Source organism: Leucoraja erinacea, chromosome 14, assembly GCF_028641065.1.
Source record: "Leucoraja erinacea ecotype New England chromosome 14, Leri_hhj_1, whole genome shotgun sequence".
Lineage (NCBI taxonomy): Eukaryota > Metazoa > Chordata > Chondrichthyes > Rajiformes > Rajidae > Leucoraja > Leucoraja erinaceus.
The window spans coordinates 32,931,442-32,948,443 of record NC_073390.1 but is presented as its reverse complement, the minus strand read 5'-3'; the positions used below and the strand labels follow the sequence as shown (position 1 = coordinate 32,948,443).

The following is a 17,002-nucleotide window of genomic DNA, read 5'->3' as shown; positions in this document are numbered from 1 at the left end:
TGACCATTTTTCAAGCTCTCACAACAAGCTATACATTTAAATTAATATCTTTCTGGTTTTTCTGCATTTGTTTCTCCTTTTTTTATTTACTCACAGGTTCTCGGCTCAGTCTGATCAGTCAGAAGACTTGCTGACCCATTACATCACTCCTGCACTTTGTGACTTTTTTTGTAAACCAGCTTCTACAGTTTCTTGTTTACTCTTTTTGTAATTGTACTTTCCGCATGCCTTAATTGATTTAAACCATTTTTGGAATTAGCTAAATGTGTTACCTGCTTTGCTAAAATTTAAAAGCTAACTGTCTGTTTACAAGAGAGAAATTCATTTGAAAGGCAAAGAAAACAAAGGGCATTTATGTAAATTAAAAAATGTGAAGTTCATCAAGTAGCAGAAGGGAACATTACAAAATTTACATATACATCTGAACAAATTACTTTTAAAACAATGCTAGGGCTCTCACAACAAGCTATACATTAAAAAAAAACAGTTTTCTGCATTTGGTTCTCCTTTCTTATTTACTCACAAGTTCTCGGTGTTGCTGAAAATATCAGTATTTAATACTTGTCTATAATTGTCTTCGAAAAAGTGATGGCGAGCATGGTTCTTCAACCATTGCAGTCTGATAATTGTGGCAATGCGTTCAACAACTCTGTCCCAGCAACGATGAAGGAGTGACAATCTATTTCCAAGTCAGGATGCCGTGTGCCTTGGAAGGGCATTGTCGGATGGGGGTGCTCTCATACACCGGTTGTGGTTTTCTGCTAAATCACAACACTTGTACATTCTGGTGGTACTGTTATAGAAGCCTTGATGAATTACTTGAGTTAATTTTGTAGATGATCAAATGTTGAAGATAATGGACACAACATCATTCAGACCTGTTGCTTCGGCCTGGGTGGCTTTAAGCTTAGATACTGATGCATTGCAAAAAGCCTGAATCCATTCACAAATTTGCCAGCCTGAAATTGATTCTCAGGTTAGAGTCTGCTGTTGTAAGAATTAGCAGAAGCAAAGATGCAATCCAAATATTAATGTATAATATTTAATGGTTCCGTTCTCTCAAGAGATAGTCAATGGGAATTATGTCCTCGATGAATCCTTGAGAAGTTTCCACCACTATTCATAAAGAAACCACGTACAATGATTATCCAACCCCAAAATATACTGATCCTGGGATCAAGTTGTGCGCAGAATAGCCATTGAATCTTTTAGGAACTTGTGGGGTTTCGACAACTAGTCAGGGTCTTCATGGTTTGGAACAGAAGTTGTGAGAGTTCAGCGGCAGCATTCTTCCCTCTGAGTCAAGAGTTGAAGGGTTCAAATTATACTTCAGAGATGAGCAAATAACCTAAATCAATATTCGTGCTGTACTTCTATGATTTTTGCTACAAGATATGGCATCTATGAGAAGAACTGTTAAACCAAAGCCCTGATTGTCCATCAAAACAGAGTCTGGGGTGATGTGTGGTTGGGCAGCATTATTATTGGTATCTAGTAAAACATTTATCCTTTATTCTGAAACCTAAGAGACATTTTCTGGTTATAATCTTACTGCTTCTTGTTAAATCCTTCAGTGGCTGTCATGTCCCTACAGTTTTAAATATGTTACATTTGCTGAGAAACATGATGGGATATCCATATATCGCGTAAGGCACTGTAAATATGTTTGTTCTTTCAAAAGAAAATGCACTGAATAACTAGCCAATTAATCCACCATGGTGTGTGGAGTACGCAGAACTACCAAAATGCCAAGAGCATCATATGTACCAAGAAGGCATGGAACTGTATTTGGTTAAACACTCACAAAGAATTACTTGAGAAAATGCTAGCCAAGGACCGTTTGGTGCGTGAGCCTTGTTCACGGAATTCCTTTGCTACAAAATAATAGCATATAGCGTCCAGACAACAATTGATATTGGCTATACACATGCTGCTCTGTACGAATAGGCTAATGGCAATTCGTTCTGAACAATTATTTTGGCCAATGATGTCCTGCCGCACTAAAAACTGGAGAAAGATGCCAAGGTGGGCAGGTACAAATGAACAGATAAAGGTTGCCAGATTGACACTGATGATTCTAATGCAGCTTCCAGGGATGTCACTTTTCCTCTGCAAAAGTTTCCTCATGATTTGAACTGAACAAAAGGTGATGATGGTTAGCGGGATCATAAAGCCCACCAGCTCCACAGAAATAATTATTGCTGGATTCCAGGACTTATCAGAAAACCCATGGAAGCAGGCAAATGTTTTGTTTGTGGTATAATTGTAGCCTAAATCATTGTGAAATTGATAAACAGGGATGCTTCCCAGCCAGACAAAGACCCAAATAAGGAAGCAGATCATCAAGGTATTCCGGGGTGATCGGAAGGCTCTTGCTTTCAAAGGATGGATGATAGCGACATAACGGTCAATACTAATAGAGGTGATGATGAAAATGCTGGCATACATATTGACAAAGTAGATGGATTCTACAAAGGAGCAGAAGGCCATTTCAAAGGGCCAACCATTATCTTGGTTGAGCATCTTAAAAGGAAGGGAGAACAACAATAGAATATCTGCCAAAGCAAGGTTGCTCATGTAAATGGTGGATTCAGTCCATTTCTTAATCTTGCCACAGAACATATAAAGGGCCAGTAAGTTGAAGGGCAACCCCAAGATGAAGATGGGGATGTAGAGCACTAGGTGGATGATATTCTCTTCCACAGCTTTGACCTCGCAGCTTGAACTTGGGTTACTGTGGCCATCCCGTTCCATGGCCTTCTTAATCCTGCAAAAAAGAAGCATACCTTAGAGCCCGGCTTTAAATCAATTGGTTAGAAATAATGTAGACAGAAGGAACTAGCGATGCTGGAATAATGGCTGAAATAATGACTGAATAATAATGAAATAATCATTTTAATGTATAAAGATGGAAACATCCTTCTATGAGGACTGAATACGAGACATTTTTAATTCATTTTTTAATTCATGCAGCACATTTGAAAATTCAAATTATGCAGTCTTCAAAGCTTATCTCTTTCATATAGTCAAATCAGATTCCTCCGTCACATTTCAAAGCAATGTGACATTGCTTAGATTCCTCTGTCACATTTCAAACCTGGCTCTCAACACCAGCAAAACCAAGGAACTGATTGTGGACTTTGGAAGGGGTAGGATAGGGACCCACAATCCTGTTTATATCAACGAAAGGGCCAAGAACTTCAAATTCCTGGGCGTGCACATTCCCGAAGATCTTTCCCGGTCCCAGCACACTGATACAATTATAAAGAAAGCTCATCAGCCCCTCTACTTCCTGACAAGATTATGGAGAGTCGGTATGTCAAAGAGGACTCTCTCGATCTTCCACAGTAGAGAGTATGCTTACAGGTTGCATTGTGGCTTGGTTCGGCAACTTGAGCGTCCAAGAGCGGAAAAGAAATCAGAAAGTTGTAACCACTGCCCAGTCCATCATCGGCTCTGACCTCCCCACCATCGAAGGGATCGCAGTCGCTGCCTCAAAAAGGCTGCCGACATCATCAAGGACCCACACCATCCTGGCCACGCATTCATCTCTCTGCAACCATTGGGTTAAAGGTACAGGAGCCTGAAATCTGTTACATCCAGGTTCAGGAACAGCTTCTTCCCCACATCCATCAGGCTATTAAACTCGCCAACAAGCACACTCTGAACTGTAACAGTTTATTGCACTATATCTGTTTATTTATGTGTATATTGGACTGAACTGTTCTGTATTTATGCTTACAATATTCTGTTGTGCTGTTGTAAGCAAGAATTTCATTGTCCTCTCTGGGACACATGACAATAAACTCTCTTGGCTTGACTTGACTTGACTTGACTTGATTGAACTAAATCTTAGTTATTGGGGAATATGCTAGGTGGAAGTTTGTTGCATGTTTTCTCAGGAGATTCTGGGGCCAAATAGAGACGTAAGTATATAGAAACATAGAAAATAGGTGCAGGAGTAGGCCATTCGGCCCTTCGAGCCTGCACCGCCATTCAATATGATCATGGCTGATCATCCAACTCAGTATTCTGTACCTGCCTTCTCTCCATACCCCCTGATCCCTTTAGCCACAAGGGCCACATCTAACTCCCTCTTAAATATAGCCAATGAACTGGCCTCAACTACCTTCTGCGGCAGAGAATTCCAGAGATTCACCACTCTCTGTGTGAAAAATGTTTTCCTCATCTCGGTCCTAAAAGATTTCCCCCTTATCCTTAAACTGTGACCCCTTGTTCTGGACTTCCCCAACATCGGGAACAATCTTCCTGCATCTAGCCTGTCCAACCCCTTAAGAATTTTGTAAGTTTCTATAAGATCCCCCCTCAATCTTCTAAATTCTAGCGAGTACAAACCGAGTCTATCCAGTCTTTCTTCATATGAAAGTCCTGACATCCCAGAAATCAGTCTGGTGAACCTTCTCTGTACTCCCTCTATGGCAAGATTGTCTTTCCTCAGATTAGGAGACCAAAACTGTACACAATACTCCAGGTGTGGTCTCACCAAGACCCTGTACAACTGCAGTAGAACCTCCCTGCTCCTATACTCAAATCCTTTTGCTATGAATGCTAACATACCATTCACCTTCTTCACTGCCTGCTGCACCTGCATGCCTACTTTTAATGACTGGTGTACCATGACACCCAGGTCTCGTTGCATCTCCCCCTTTCCTAATCTGCCACCATTCAGACAATAATCTACTTTCCTGTTTTTGCCACCAAAGTGGATAATCTCACATTTATCCACATTATACTGCATCTGCCATGCATTTTCCCACTCACCCAGCCTATCCAAGTCACCTTGCAGCCTCCTAGCATCCTCCTCACAGCTAACACTGTCCCCCAGCTTCGTGTCATCCACAAACTTGGAGATGTTGCATTCAATTCCCTCGTCCAAATCATTAATATATATCGTAAATACCTGGGGTCCCAGAACTGAGCCTTGCAGTACCCCACTAGTCACTGCCTGCCATTGTGAAAAGGACCCGTTTACTCGTACTCTTTGCTTCCTGTCTGCCAACCAGTTCTCTATCCACATCAATACTGAACCCCCAATACCGTGTGCTTTAAGTTTGTATACTAATCTCTTATGTGAGACCTTGTCGAAAGCCTTCTGAAAGTCCAGATATAACACATCCACTGGTTCTCCCTTATCCACTCTACTAGTTACATCCTCGAAAAATTCTATAAGATTCGTCAGACATGATTTACCCTTCATAAATCCATGCTGACTTTGTCTAATGATTTAACCACTTTCCAAATGTGCTGCTATCCCATCTTTAATAACTGATTCTAGCAGTTTCCCCACTACCGACGTTAGACTAACTGGTCTGTAATTCCCCGTTTTCTCTCTGGCTCCCTTTTTAAAAAGTGGTGTTACATTAGCTACCCTCCAATCCTCAGGAACTACTCCAGAATCTAAAGAGTTTTGAAAAATTATCACTAATGCATCCACTATTTCTGGGGCTTCTCATACCCTCAAAGTTACCTTTCTTTAAGTTCAGGACCCTTGTTTCTGAATTAACGATGTCACTCTCCATCCTAATGAAGAACTCAACCATATTATGGTCACTCTTGCCCAAGGGGCCACGCACAACAAGACTGCTAACTAACCCTTCCTCATTACTCAATACCCAGTCTAGAATAGCCTGCTCTCTCGTTGGTTCCTCTACATGTTGGTTTATATAAAATCAAATGACGCATAGATATGATACAGTCAGAACCTTTTTCCCAGGATGGAAATGTCTAATAAAAGAGGGTGGAGATATAAGGTCAGAGAGAGAAAGTTTAAAGGAGATGTGCGGGACAAGTATTTTTTTACACGGAGAATGGAGGTGCCTGGAAGCTGCTGCCAGGGGTGGTGGGAGAATCAGATGCAATAATGGTATTAAAAAAGCTTTTAGATAAACACATGAACATACAAGAATGGAGGTAAATGGAGCATATGGAGGCAGAAATAAATTACTTTAATTTGACACAGTTCGTGTTCGGCACAGACATTGGGGACCGACTGCCAGTTCCTGTGCTGCATGAGAATTGTTTAATACTATTCTATTTATCTTGCTCACATGCTGCTATCTTCAGGAATCCATAACCTAAAATGATAGTAGAAATAGTTTCATGAGGGATAGCCAGAAAAAAATGTTTACATTTTTGGCAACCAGCAAAGTAACACTCTCAATTTTGTGTCTGTTGAGGATTTTCAATGCTTTTAATTGTCTCTGAAATCTCAAAACATATAAATACTATGAAACATAGTTATACTGTTAACCATGAAAGTTATACTGTTAAATGCCAGCAATTTAGAATTCAGCAGAACCCAGGCATAGATTTAAACAAAGATAAACACAAAAATATGGAATAACTGAGCAGAACAGGCAGCACCTCTGGAGAGGAATAGATGACATTTTGGAACTAGACCCTTCCTATATGAGATTTAAAAGACTTCAATTCCCTGAAAAAATCTTTAGGATTTATTTTTTTGACTGTTTTTTTATACTTTAGGTTCAATTTGGGAGTATTTTATCTAATTACAGCAAAGTTAGGATTTTTAGCGTTAAACCAAAAATTCAACAAATTGATCGACCTGGTCTTTATAAAGCATGACCAAGTCCAAACCAGCAATAATAATTGTAGGTCTGAATAATTGGGCTGAAGAAGGATCTCAATCCAAAAAGTCACTTATTCCTTTTCTCCAGAGATGTTGCTTGACCCGCTGAGTTATTCCAGCGTTTTGTGTTAATTTTCGGTGTCAACCAGCATCAGCAGTTCCTTCCTACACAATAAGAGTATTGTACTTCCGGTGGTGCTGGTGTCAGCAGCTTCCACCTACATCTTTTTGTTTTTTTGTTTATTTAGTTTATTTTAGCCTTTCCTGCCGGGATCGACCGGAGCTCCAGCAGCGGCGGGAGAGCGCTGGAACATTGGCGATGCCTTACTGGGGGTCGCCGTCTGGAGCCCGGAGTGCTGGGCCTGCTGCACCGACATCCTGGAGCTGCGGTTTGCGGAACTCCCAACGCGGGCGGCGCTGATGGACAGCGCGGGGTCCTGTGACTCTGCCCGGCTCGGCCTGTGGACTCAGGAGCTGCAGACTCCGGCAGCGGGAGGCGGTTGATCAGGAGGTCCGGGCCGCTGAGGAGGAAGATGCTCACCGTCGGGGTTCGGCGTCGGCGTTCCACCAGTCCGGCGTGAGGGCCTGAACATCGGGCCACCCGGGGCGGCGACTGCGGGTGCTCAGAAGGCCCCGACCACGGATGAACACGGAGGGGAGGATGGCTGGACTATGGTGCCATCCTCACCTTGGTGCCATTTATGTTATGTTGTGTCGTGGACTTTCTGTGTTTGTGCTTTTTTTTAATTCAATTTCAATTTTATTTTTAATATGTTTTATTATTTATTTATTATTATTTTTTTTTTTTTTTATGATACTGCCTGTAAGGGAAATTCATTTCGTTGTCTCAAATTGAGACAATGACAATAAATTTGAATACAATACAAGAATACAATACAAGAATTGTAATCTGGCAATACAACAAAGCCTTAATTTATTTTCACAAAAATTACTTTATTTCGTATTGTCTGATTTCTATTGATATTTATTTTACCTTTCTGGTTTATCACTGACGCAGTTAAGCATCTTAAAAAAGGTGGCATAAAAGCCTAGGGGTTGAGCGCTGGGAAATGAAATGAGTAAAGGAAGTTATTTAACAGCCAGCAATAGCGTGGTGAATGAAAGGACATGTTATGATTATGAAGTATGATTACATTACTCTTTGATTCTAACAGACATTTCCATTGGCATATGGGATTAGTCAGTCGTCTACTTAGGCATTTAAAATCCTTGTGTAATATTACTAAAGCAAAATAAATGAAAACAAAATTCCGTCATTTATCGTCAGCACAAAACAAATAAAAGCCTGTTGGCTGAATAAAGGATGTTATGTTTCTTCAGTTCTTAAAATCAAAATATTCAAGCCTTAAATTTTTAAAGGCTTTGAATTTGCCGCAGTTCAATACTCTGCATGTGAATATTTTCAAATATTAAAAGAGTCACTGAAATAACCAATTTGACATATTCTAGCCAGAATACGTTATTTGTACAGAAATCATTTACGTAACTCTTTAGTTTTCCCGCTTAAGCCAGCTACTGATATTTTTGTTCTATTCTATATTTCTTTATCCCCACTAATTAGCCATCATAATCTTAATTGGCCAACCACAACCACCACATTGCCACTTTATATTCCATATTGGGTAATTGGTTACTCCAAGCAATGCATTATTTAATTACTCAATTTTCAGCGGAAAATGTTCTTTCACCGTTTAACTAATGTGGAGTGATTGAATGTTGTACAGCAAGAAGTGTCAGACGGTCTTTTTGGTGATTAACCAAAGGAACTGGTGAGGCAGAACAAAACTGACAGCGAGAGTGCTGCCAAAAAAACGATAATCATTTAACATCAACCCAACTATTGGTAGACGAATCTGGTGTCCAGTAATCTTTTGGTTGGCAATTATTCAATTAAGCACAGGCTCCAGACGGACAGTTCAGAAGACCCTTGTTAGTAAGTAATATATTTTATCATATTAGGTTGTTGCTTTTGTGTTAAGGCATATGAAAGCAACAATTTCATAGGACTACAATTACACTTTATGTACTTACCTTGCTGAAAATTTACTACAGGAATATTCTTGAATAATTAATTCAATCAAACAATTTTCAGATTCATTCTCATTTGCCACAGTTAATCTTTTTCACTAATCCTACTGGCTTTTCCTATAAATTGTCTATCCCAATTGGCTGGGTCAATTGCAATTGAACAGTGTGAAAGTTACATTTGTTTCTTTTTGCTGCTTTTTGAAAATGTATTAATCTGTAAATTCGGAAAGTGAGTCTGATTTCCATATAGATTTGTGTGTGTTATATTTCATCAGCAATATTTTATAACTCTGGAACCATCAATTCCTGCTAGTTACATAATTCTGAGGAATCTTTAAACTTCATAGCATATGCGGATCAGATCGAAGCTTATCACTGCCAGCTTATCAAGCAAACATCCAAGTTACAGATACATACATATGTAATTCCACTTTACAAAAATTATTTTTAAATCTAGTGTACTTACAATATAGTTGTTTATGATAGGTTTTCTGGAAAGTGAATGTATGTACCTTGTCCACCCTTGTATAAATGTCTGTACATCATCAAAATGGTTTGACAACACTACATAATTTAACCACATCCTATGCCCACTGCCTATCTACAGGTTCCTTTTGCCAGTAAAGGTTGTACACAATTCTGAAAATAATACCTTCCACATGCTGCATTTCTCTGGCTCATTCGCATTTTGTGATTCCTGATGTACACCTTTTCTTCACAGTGACTTTTGTTATTCTGTCTTGCATAGCCCTTTTCGAATAATGTATATTTCATGTTTAACCCTCTGTCAGACCTCGCCCTTTTTAAACTTCCTTCACCTCGCTCAGTACTGTTTGGTCTGTAAATATACTGTTCCTGGAATGACACGGAAGTATTTAGTCATTAACAAATTATCTTTATGTGCGTGCAGAAGTCATGAAAATGAAAGAACACTTTTCAGTGTCAAAGTATCAGCAATCTCTGCTGGGCACTCAACCGGAGGAATGTGTCACACCACTTCAAACAAACCCACGTTAAGTTGCATGCTGTTCAGATTGAGGGTAGAAAGGAAAGCAATACTCCAATGCGCTGGGAGGCATTGAAGTGAAGGGATTATACCAGAGCATCTTCCTTAAGCAACAGAACAGGTGGCATTTACCCAGGGCACATCCCTTCAGAGAAAATGTAATGACTAAAGCTCGCAAAGTCCTTAATTTATTGTTATTTAAAGAAACAAATCATAAACACAGAACTGTTTTAATTTTCCCAACTAATAAAATCAACAAAACTTGCAAAGTAAATTATTTCACAATGTAAGTGCATTCAGGAAGATATAACCCAAAAAGTTCACTGATATTATTACAGTTAGGTTTAACACCAGCATAATGGCAAATAATTCAACTGAGTCTTGAAATCTGTAAAGGGGAACTTACTTGAGGAAGGAAGCTGTGCTTGGCCTTGCTCTGAGAAATTGAAGTTGGATGGGTAGAGAAGGTGGGGTAACCAAGTGGAAAATGCTATAGTGCAGGAAGAAAAAAAAATCACAATGTCATATATAATAGTGATAGCGATCATATCTTCTAAATGAGTGTATAGTTCAGTGAATTAAGATAAAACAAGAAGATTGGAAATGATGGCAGACTAACTAAAAAATAATCAATGGGAGATCTGGATATACTCATAAAATGAGATCATCATCCAAAGCGAAAGCTCCCTGGAAAGTAGATAACATTTGGATTAGAGTGAAATAAAATAAAGCAGCCCATCGGATTCATAAAACAACAGAGAAACAAGCAGAATACAGCAACTGCTAAGTTGCTCTGCTAAAGGAAGTAAGAGGGGCATAAAGAAAACAAATATTAAATAATAATGAGCAGTTTAAAATTATCAAAATAAATTTGGGTCTGATAAAAACCATGAAAGCAAACATCTGGAAGCAGAGGACACAGTTTGAACATTTAAATTGTGTTTCTCTTTTGTCTTTAAAAATGTCACAGTAAAGAACAGACGATTACAGAAGGATGACAGAAATTGAATGAGATACAATTGAAAATGGGAGGTACTTCAACAATTGGTAGTGTTGAACGCAGAAACATTATCCTGTCCAAATATAACGTTTATTTAAAAGTGGATCTGAAAAGTGCAGGTTCCGTACTGCACGCTTCAATTTTACATAGGTGTGGAAGTGAAGCCAAAGGACTGAGGAAGTGCAAATGATACATTTTTAGTGTATAGCAAAGACAAGAAAGATCAGTGGCATTGTTGGACAATAATTAGGACAACAATAACTTTTGCATGGAAAAATATGAATTCATCAGGGCTGCCAACTCTCACGCATTGAGCATGAGAATCAAGCATTTGGCCAAATTCTCACGCTCATCACAAATTTCTCACGCTCTGTCATGAGAAATTCTGTGATCAACAAAATTTTCCAAACTCATATCGATTGCATGGGCTGCGGGTGTTGGAGAGCCTGGGCTGAGGGAGGGATAGAAGCAGAAACAGCGACGGGGACAGATGCGGACGAGGAGCCGGGGCTGACAAGTGTTTGCCAGGCTGACGAGTGTTTGCCGGGCTGACGAGTGTTTGCCGGGCTGACAAGTGGCGAGTGTTTGCCGGACTGGCGAGTGTTTTCTGGGCTTTCGAGTCGCTCGTGCAACTCCGGCCATGGAGCAGCCTCAGCTCAAGCCTCAGGGCTGTCGGAGGCTTACACTCTGGCCATGGAGCAGCCTCAGTGCAAGAGTCCCGGGGCTCGGAGGTGTCGGAAGCGTTGCACCCTTACTGTGAGAGTCTCTGTGCCGAATTCGCCTAGGTGACTGGCATGGAACAGGCTGCATCCTGGAGGACAACCAGTCGCTGCTGGAAGTAAGTACCAAGCACTGGGTAGAAACGGTGGAAGATAGTGGCCTTCAAATGGGGATGGTTGGAGAAAGCATCCTGCTTGCCTGCTAGATTTTCACTTACTGTAACTGCAGGAAAAATGTTCCCGATGTTGGGGGAGTTCGGAACCAGGGGTCACAGTTTAAGAATAAACGGTAGGCCAGTTAGGACTGAGATGAGGCCAAACTTTTTTCACGCAGAGAGTTGTGAATCTGTGGAATTATCTGCCACAGAAGGCAGTGGATGCCAATTCACTGGATGTTTTCAAGAGAGAGTTACATTTAGCTCTTGTGGCTAACAAAATCAAAGGATATGGGAAAAAAACAGGAAAGAGGTACTGATTTTAAATGAACAGCCATGGTCATATTGAATGGCAGTGCTGGCTCAAAGGGCTGAATGGCCTATTCCTGCACCTATTTTCTATGTTTCTATGCTTGAGTATATGGCAATAAAACTCGACCACTTGATTATGAAGCATTCATGCATGGTGGAGGTATAATGTAGACACCAATAGCAGTGTTTTTACTGCTATACCTCTTTCATACCTACAACTAAAATTCTATTTTTGAGTGAGATCATGAGATGAATTGTGATATGCCTGAGATATTCAGAGTTCCTCCACAACCTCTAACCTTATCGTCCCCCAGCCCCGCATGGCCTGGTTTTAGCTCACCAAAATCCATAAACAGAAATGCCACGACAGACCTATTGTTTCTGCCGATTCCTGCCTCAACTCCAACCTTTCCCCCCTGGTCCATCCCTTCCGATCTATGTCCAAGACACGTCACATGTCCTTCATCTCTTTAATGACTTCCGCTTTCCTGGTCCCTGTTCCCTCACCTTTACTATGGGCATCCAGTCACTCTACATCTCCAACCCCCACCAAGTAGGCTTTAAAGCCCTCGACTGCAGAACCAGCCAATTTACCTCAACAAACATTCCCCTCTGCCTAACGGAACTGGTCCTCACCCTCAACAATTTATTTTTCCAAATCAAAGGTGTAGCCATGGGCAATCGCATGGGCCCCAGCTATTCATGTCTCTTTGTAGGGTACATCGAACAAAGCCTGTTCCAGGCATACACTGAACCTATCCCCAAACTCTAGATCGGCTACATTGACAACTACATCGAGGCTACCTCTTGCATCCTGGACTTAATTAACTACCAACTACCATCCTTCTCTCAAATTCAGTTGGACCATCTCCGACACCTTCCTCCCCTTTCTTGACCTCACTATTCCATCACAGGAGGTAGACTATGGACTGACGTCTGTTACAAACTCACTTCCTATCCTATGACTTCCAATCCTGATGAAGATGATTTTAAGATCTGTTTCTTCCTTGAGTAGAGGTTCTACCATTCCCCTTTCTCCCTTATCTAGCTGGATGTATTCCTTATTTGACCTTGGTTTTTTGCTATTAAATAAGGAGAGTTGTAATGAATCCATATGGATTTTATTTATGAGTACCATCCTGACACACGGAACATTGTTAATTACAATTCTACCTGCTGTTCTCTCACCTCTTTTTCCAAATATATCAATGATTGTATTGGTGCCATATCTTACTCACAACTTCAAATGAAAATGTAATCATCTCCTACCTACTTCTAATACTGTATAGTTTTTATTTCACCTTTCTATTTTCTCACTTTTTTTTCTAAAGCTTTGCTTCAATAGTGTCCTACTTTTGCTGAATTGTGAATTCTTCTCCATTGAGGTTGACTTGGCACTTAGCCATACATGGACCAATCCCCTTTGTGTATATTTCTATATAAATAGGTTGTGGTAAAGATGATGGAATAAAAAAATGTAACCTAAGCATAAATGTTAGTTATCGTTCGGCTGCGATATTACACACTTTCATGTTTTGAAACTCCTGGTGTCTCCAGGGTTATTATAGACAGAGCTTATCAGCACTAGAAAACATGCCCATAAACCATCGCTATTTGCAGTACACCCCAATTTCTGCTCTCAGAAACGAAAAAATAGGGTTCCCTTTCCTCACCCGCCACCTTAACAATTTCCAAATGCAATGGATTATCTTCTACTGTTTCTATCACTCCCAAAAAGAACCTAACAAAAAGAAAACTGTAATTGTAATTGTAATTAATTTATTGGCCAAGTATGTAAAAACATACAAAGTATTTGATTTGCCATACAGTCATACCAAAAAAGCAGCAAAACACACAACTACATAAAAATTAACATAAAGATCAAACACAGTGCATTGTGATGGAAGGCAATAAAGTATTATCTTCTTTTCTCCCGCGGTTGGGGCAGTCGAATCATCCTGCAGTCGGGACGATCAAAGCTACCGCAGCCGGCGATCAAAGCTCCCATGTCGGGACATTCGAAGCTCCCGCGATCAGGGCGGTCGAAGCTCCCATGGTTGAAGCTCCCGAAGTCGATCCTCAGCAAAGGGACCACCAGCGCCACGATGTTAGGCCGCAGTGCGGATGGAGGTACGATATGGAAAAAGTCACTTCTCCATCAAGTAAAGATATATTTTTTAAGTTTCCCCCCACCTCCCCTCCCCCCCCCCCCCACATACTACAAAACTAAAGATACAATAAAACATGCATTTATCAACAGTCTAAAAACACCAAAAGAATAAAAGGACGAGACAGACTGTTGGCCAGGCTGCCATAGTACGGTGCCACCCGTTTCCTACTCATTCAGTATCCCGAAGGAACTATACTCTTTGGCATTATTATTCCTGAATCACCACAACAATAACTTCTCATTCTGTGCCACGTTCTCTCCTCACGGTTTGCTATTTCCTTGAGCAAAAGTAGGAACTCTTGGCCTTTTATTTCAGGGCTACAAATTCTCCTTAAAGAGCAAGAAGGAAACAAAGGAAAGAGTACAAAAAGTAGGATTGATTAGAAAGTGACATTTTGTGTCTCAACCCGAAACGTCACCCATTCCTTCTAACCAGAGATGCTGCCTTTCCCACTGAGTTACTCCAGCAGTTTGTGTCGAAGTGAAAGAGGTGATTGGTGCAGGACTCTGATAGCAGTGGGGAAGAGGCTGGTCTTAAATCTGGCCATAAAGGTAAACACAAAGTGCTAGATTAACTCAGCAGGTCAGGCAGCAACTATGGAGTAAAAGGATTTGCAACCTTTTGGGTGGGGACCTTCTTCAGACCAGAAACATCACCCATCCATTTTCTCCAGAGATGCTGGCTGACCCACAGAATTACTCCAGCATCTGCAGTTCTTTGTTTCTAATTAAGTCTGGACATCCAGGCTTTCATGTTTCTGTATGTTCTACGAGAAGGTAGAAGTGAGAAAAAGGAATGGCCAGGCTGATAGGCACCCTTAGCAATACACCAGCCTTCCTGATGCAACGCATTGTGAAGTTGGACTGGATGAAGGAAATTATCATGCTGTGGTGGACTAGGCTATGTTCAACCCTCTCTGCGGGTTCAGGCAGAGAGTGGTGAACAGGAATCAAGAGCAGATCAGTTGACATATGCTGAGTTGCAACATATCAGAATTATCTGTAGAAGCAGCACCTCTGAGGAGTGATCATTTTGATCCTAATTCATTAAAAGTTGGAAATGTATTTTTAAAAAAATGAATGCATTGCATGGGGTATTTATCTGATACTTCAGCCGTTTTCTTGCAAAAACAGCTTTGCGTGCTTTGTCTAACCACATCCCTTTATGACTGATCAACAAATCAGAGTAATTCTAAATCTGTTACAGCTGCACGTCATTGAGTAATAATGAAACCCATGAAATCAATCATCGGATTAGTGAAAAATTATTGCAGTGTTTTTTTTATTATGGATCTGACAGAATTAAAAAATGTAAGACAACTGTTGAAGTGTTCATATATTAGTTTGTACAAGAAATATGTATAGAATAGTGATATATCAGGGACCCAGGCAAACCTCCTTTAATAATTACATTGTTCGGTGAGTGCTTGTGGTGTTACTTTCTACATTGCACTCATTGAGTAATTTCTTGAGCCCTGAACATCAGCTGAATTTAAGTGATGCTCACTGACTTAAGCCCTCAGCTCTTAAAGTGGAAATGCTTTCTCTAACTAAGGTCACTGATGGAATATAAGAACATAAGAAACTGGAGGCAGGCGTGGAATCAGCTCCTCAAGTCAGCTCTACCGTTCAATAAACCCAAAGTCGGCCTCAACTACACTTATCTGTGCTCTTCCCATATCCCTTGATTTCCTTGTAGGTTAATGTCTGCCAGTTTCCACCTGAGAGTAATGACAGATATGAACCACCACCTCTGAAATGATCCAGGAGTTTATGAGGTTTATGCCACTTCAACTCCTTCAAATAGAGTGATCCAGATATCACCCAATGGGTGGAGAGCTGCAGGCTACAGGTGGCAGATCTGTTACAAGTGCATTTGAAAATGATTCTCCTAGTGCACTCTTGCAATGTGTGGTGAGAGGATCGATGACCATAAGGGAATAGTGCTAACTTTCCTTCTTCAACACCTTTCCTTGCCTATGGATCATACTAGAGGCTCTGTGGAATTATAGTTAAAGGCTGAAACATTTCAAGGTCAATCCTTACTTTAGTGTTTGACAGATGTTAATCTGAAACATCCAGGAACAGTCTTAAGCTTCATTCAACACAACGCCCCTCCAATGTATCTACAAACAGTTCGGGACCTCTAAACATCACAAGTTGGATGAGGGTGGGGAGTTGATTTCCTACAGTTTGAAAGATCCAGCATGGAAACAGGCCCTGCAGCCCACCGAGTCCATGTCAATCATTGATCACCCACTCAGACTAGTTCTTTCGCATGCACTCCCTCCACACTGGGGGCAATTTGCAGAAGCCAATTAACCTACACCCAAAGGAAGTCAATGCAGTCACAGAGAGAACTTGCAAGCTCTATATAGATGGCATCCGAGGTCAGGATCAAATCTGGGTCTCTGGTTAGGCAGTGGCTCTATCAGCTGTGCCACCCTCGCTATATGCCGCTCTCTTCAGACATGTTATTGTGTCTGTATCTTATGTATCAATAAAAAGTATTATTGAATCACTAATATGTTGCCCAACATGACTGGACAAGGTATCAAGTTAATGTTACAAGTGCAATAAAAGTACTGCTGCAATCCTTCACACTTTCAGCATATAAATTGTTTTAGTGATCTATCTACTTCTAATATTGATTTCCTATGAAACAACAATGTCTATATCATGGTGCAGGTATATTTAATATAGCAGGAAAAATAATGATTACATGAAGAGTCTTAGTTTACTTTGAGACCAAAGGAAGAGATAAAGTTAAATAGTCATACTCATAGTCATGGAGTCATACAGTGTGGAAACAGGCCCTTCGGCTGAATTTGCCCACACCCGCCAGTGTGCACCAGCTACACTAATCCCACCTACCTGCTTTGACCCATATATCTCCAAGCCTGTCCTATCCACGTACCTATATAACAGATTCTTAAACATTGCTATAGTCACTGCCTCAACTACCTCCTCTGGCAGCCTGT

At 40.6% G+C, this 17,002-nt stretch overlaps 1 protein-coding gene across 1 annotated transcript; it reads right to left on the bottom strand.

Annotated features, from left to right (window-relative positions):
* Positions 1–446: 446 nt before the first annotated feature.
* LOC129703795 (G-protein coupled receptor 55-like) lies at positions 447–2,838 on the bottom strand. Its single transcript, XM_055646506.1, has one exon. The coding sequence runs from the start codon at positions 2,782–2,784 to the stop codon at positions 1,801–1,803; it is 984 nt and encodes a 327-aa protein (XP_055502481.1). The 5' UTR covers positions 2,785–2,838; the 3' UTR covers positions 447–1,800.
* Between the last annotated feature and the right edge of the window lie 14,164 nt (positions 2,839–17,002).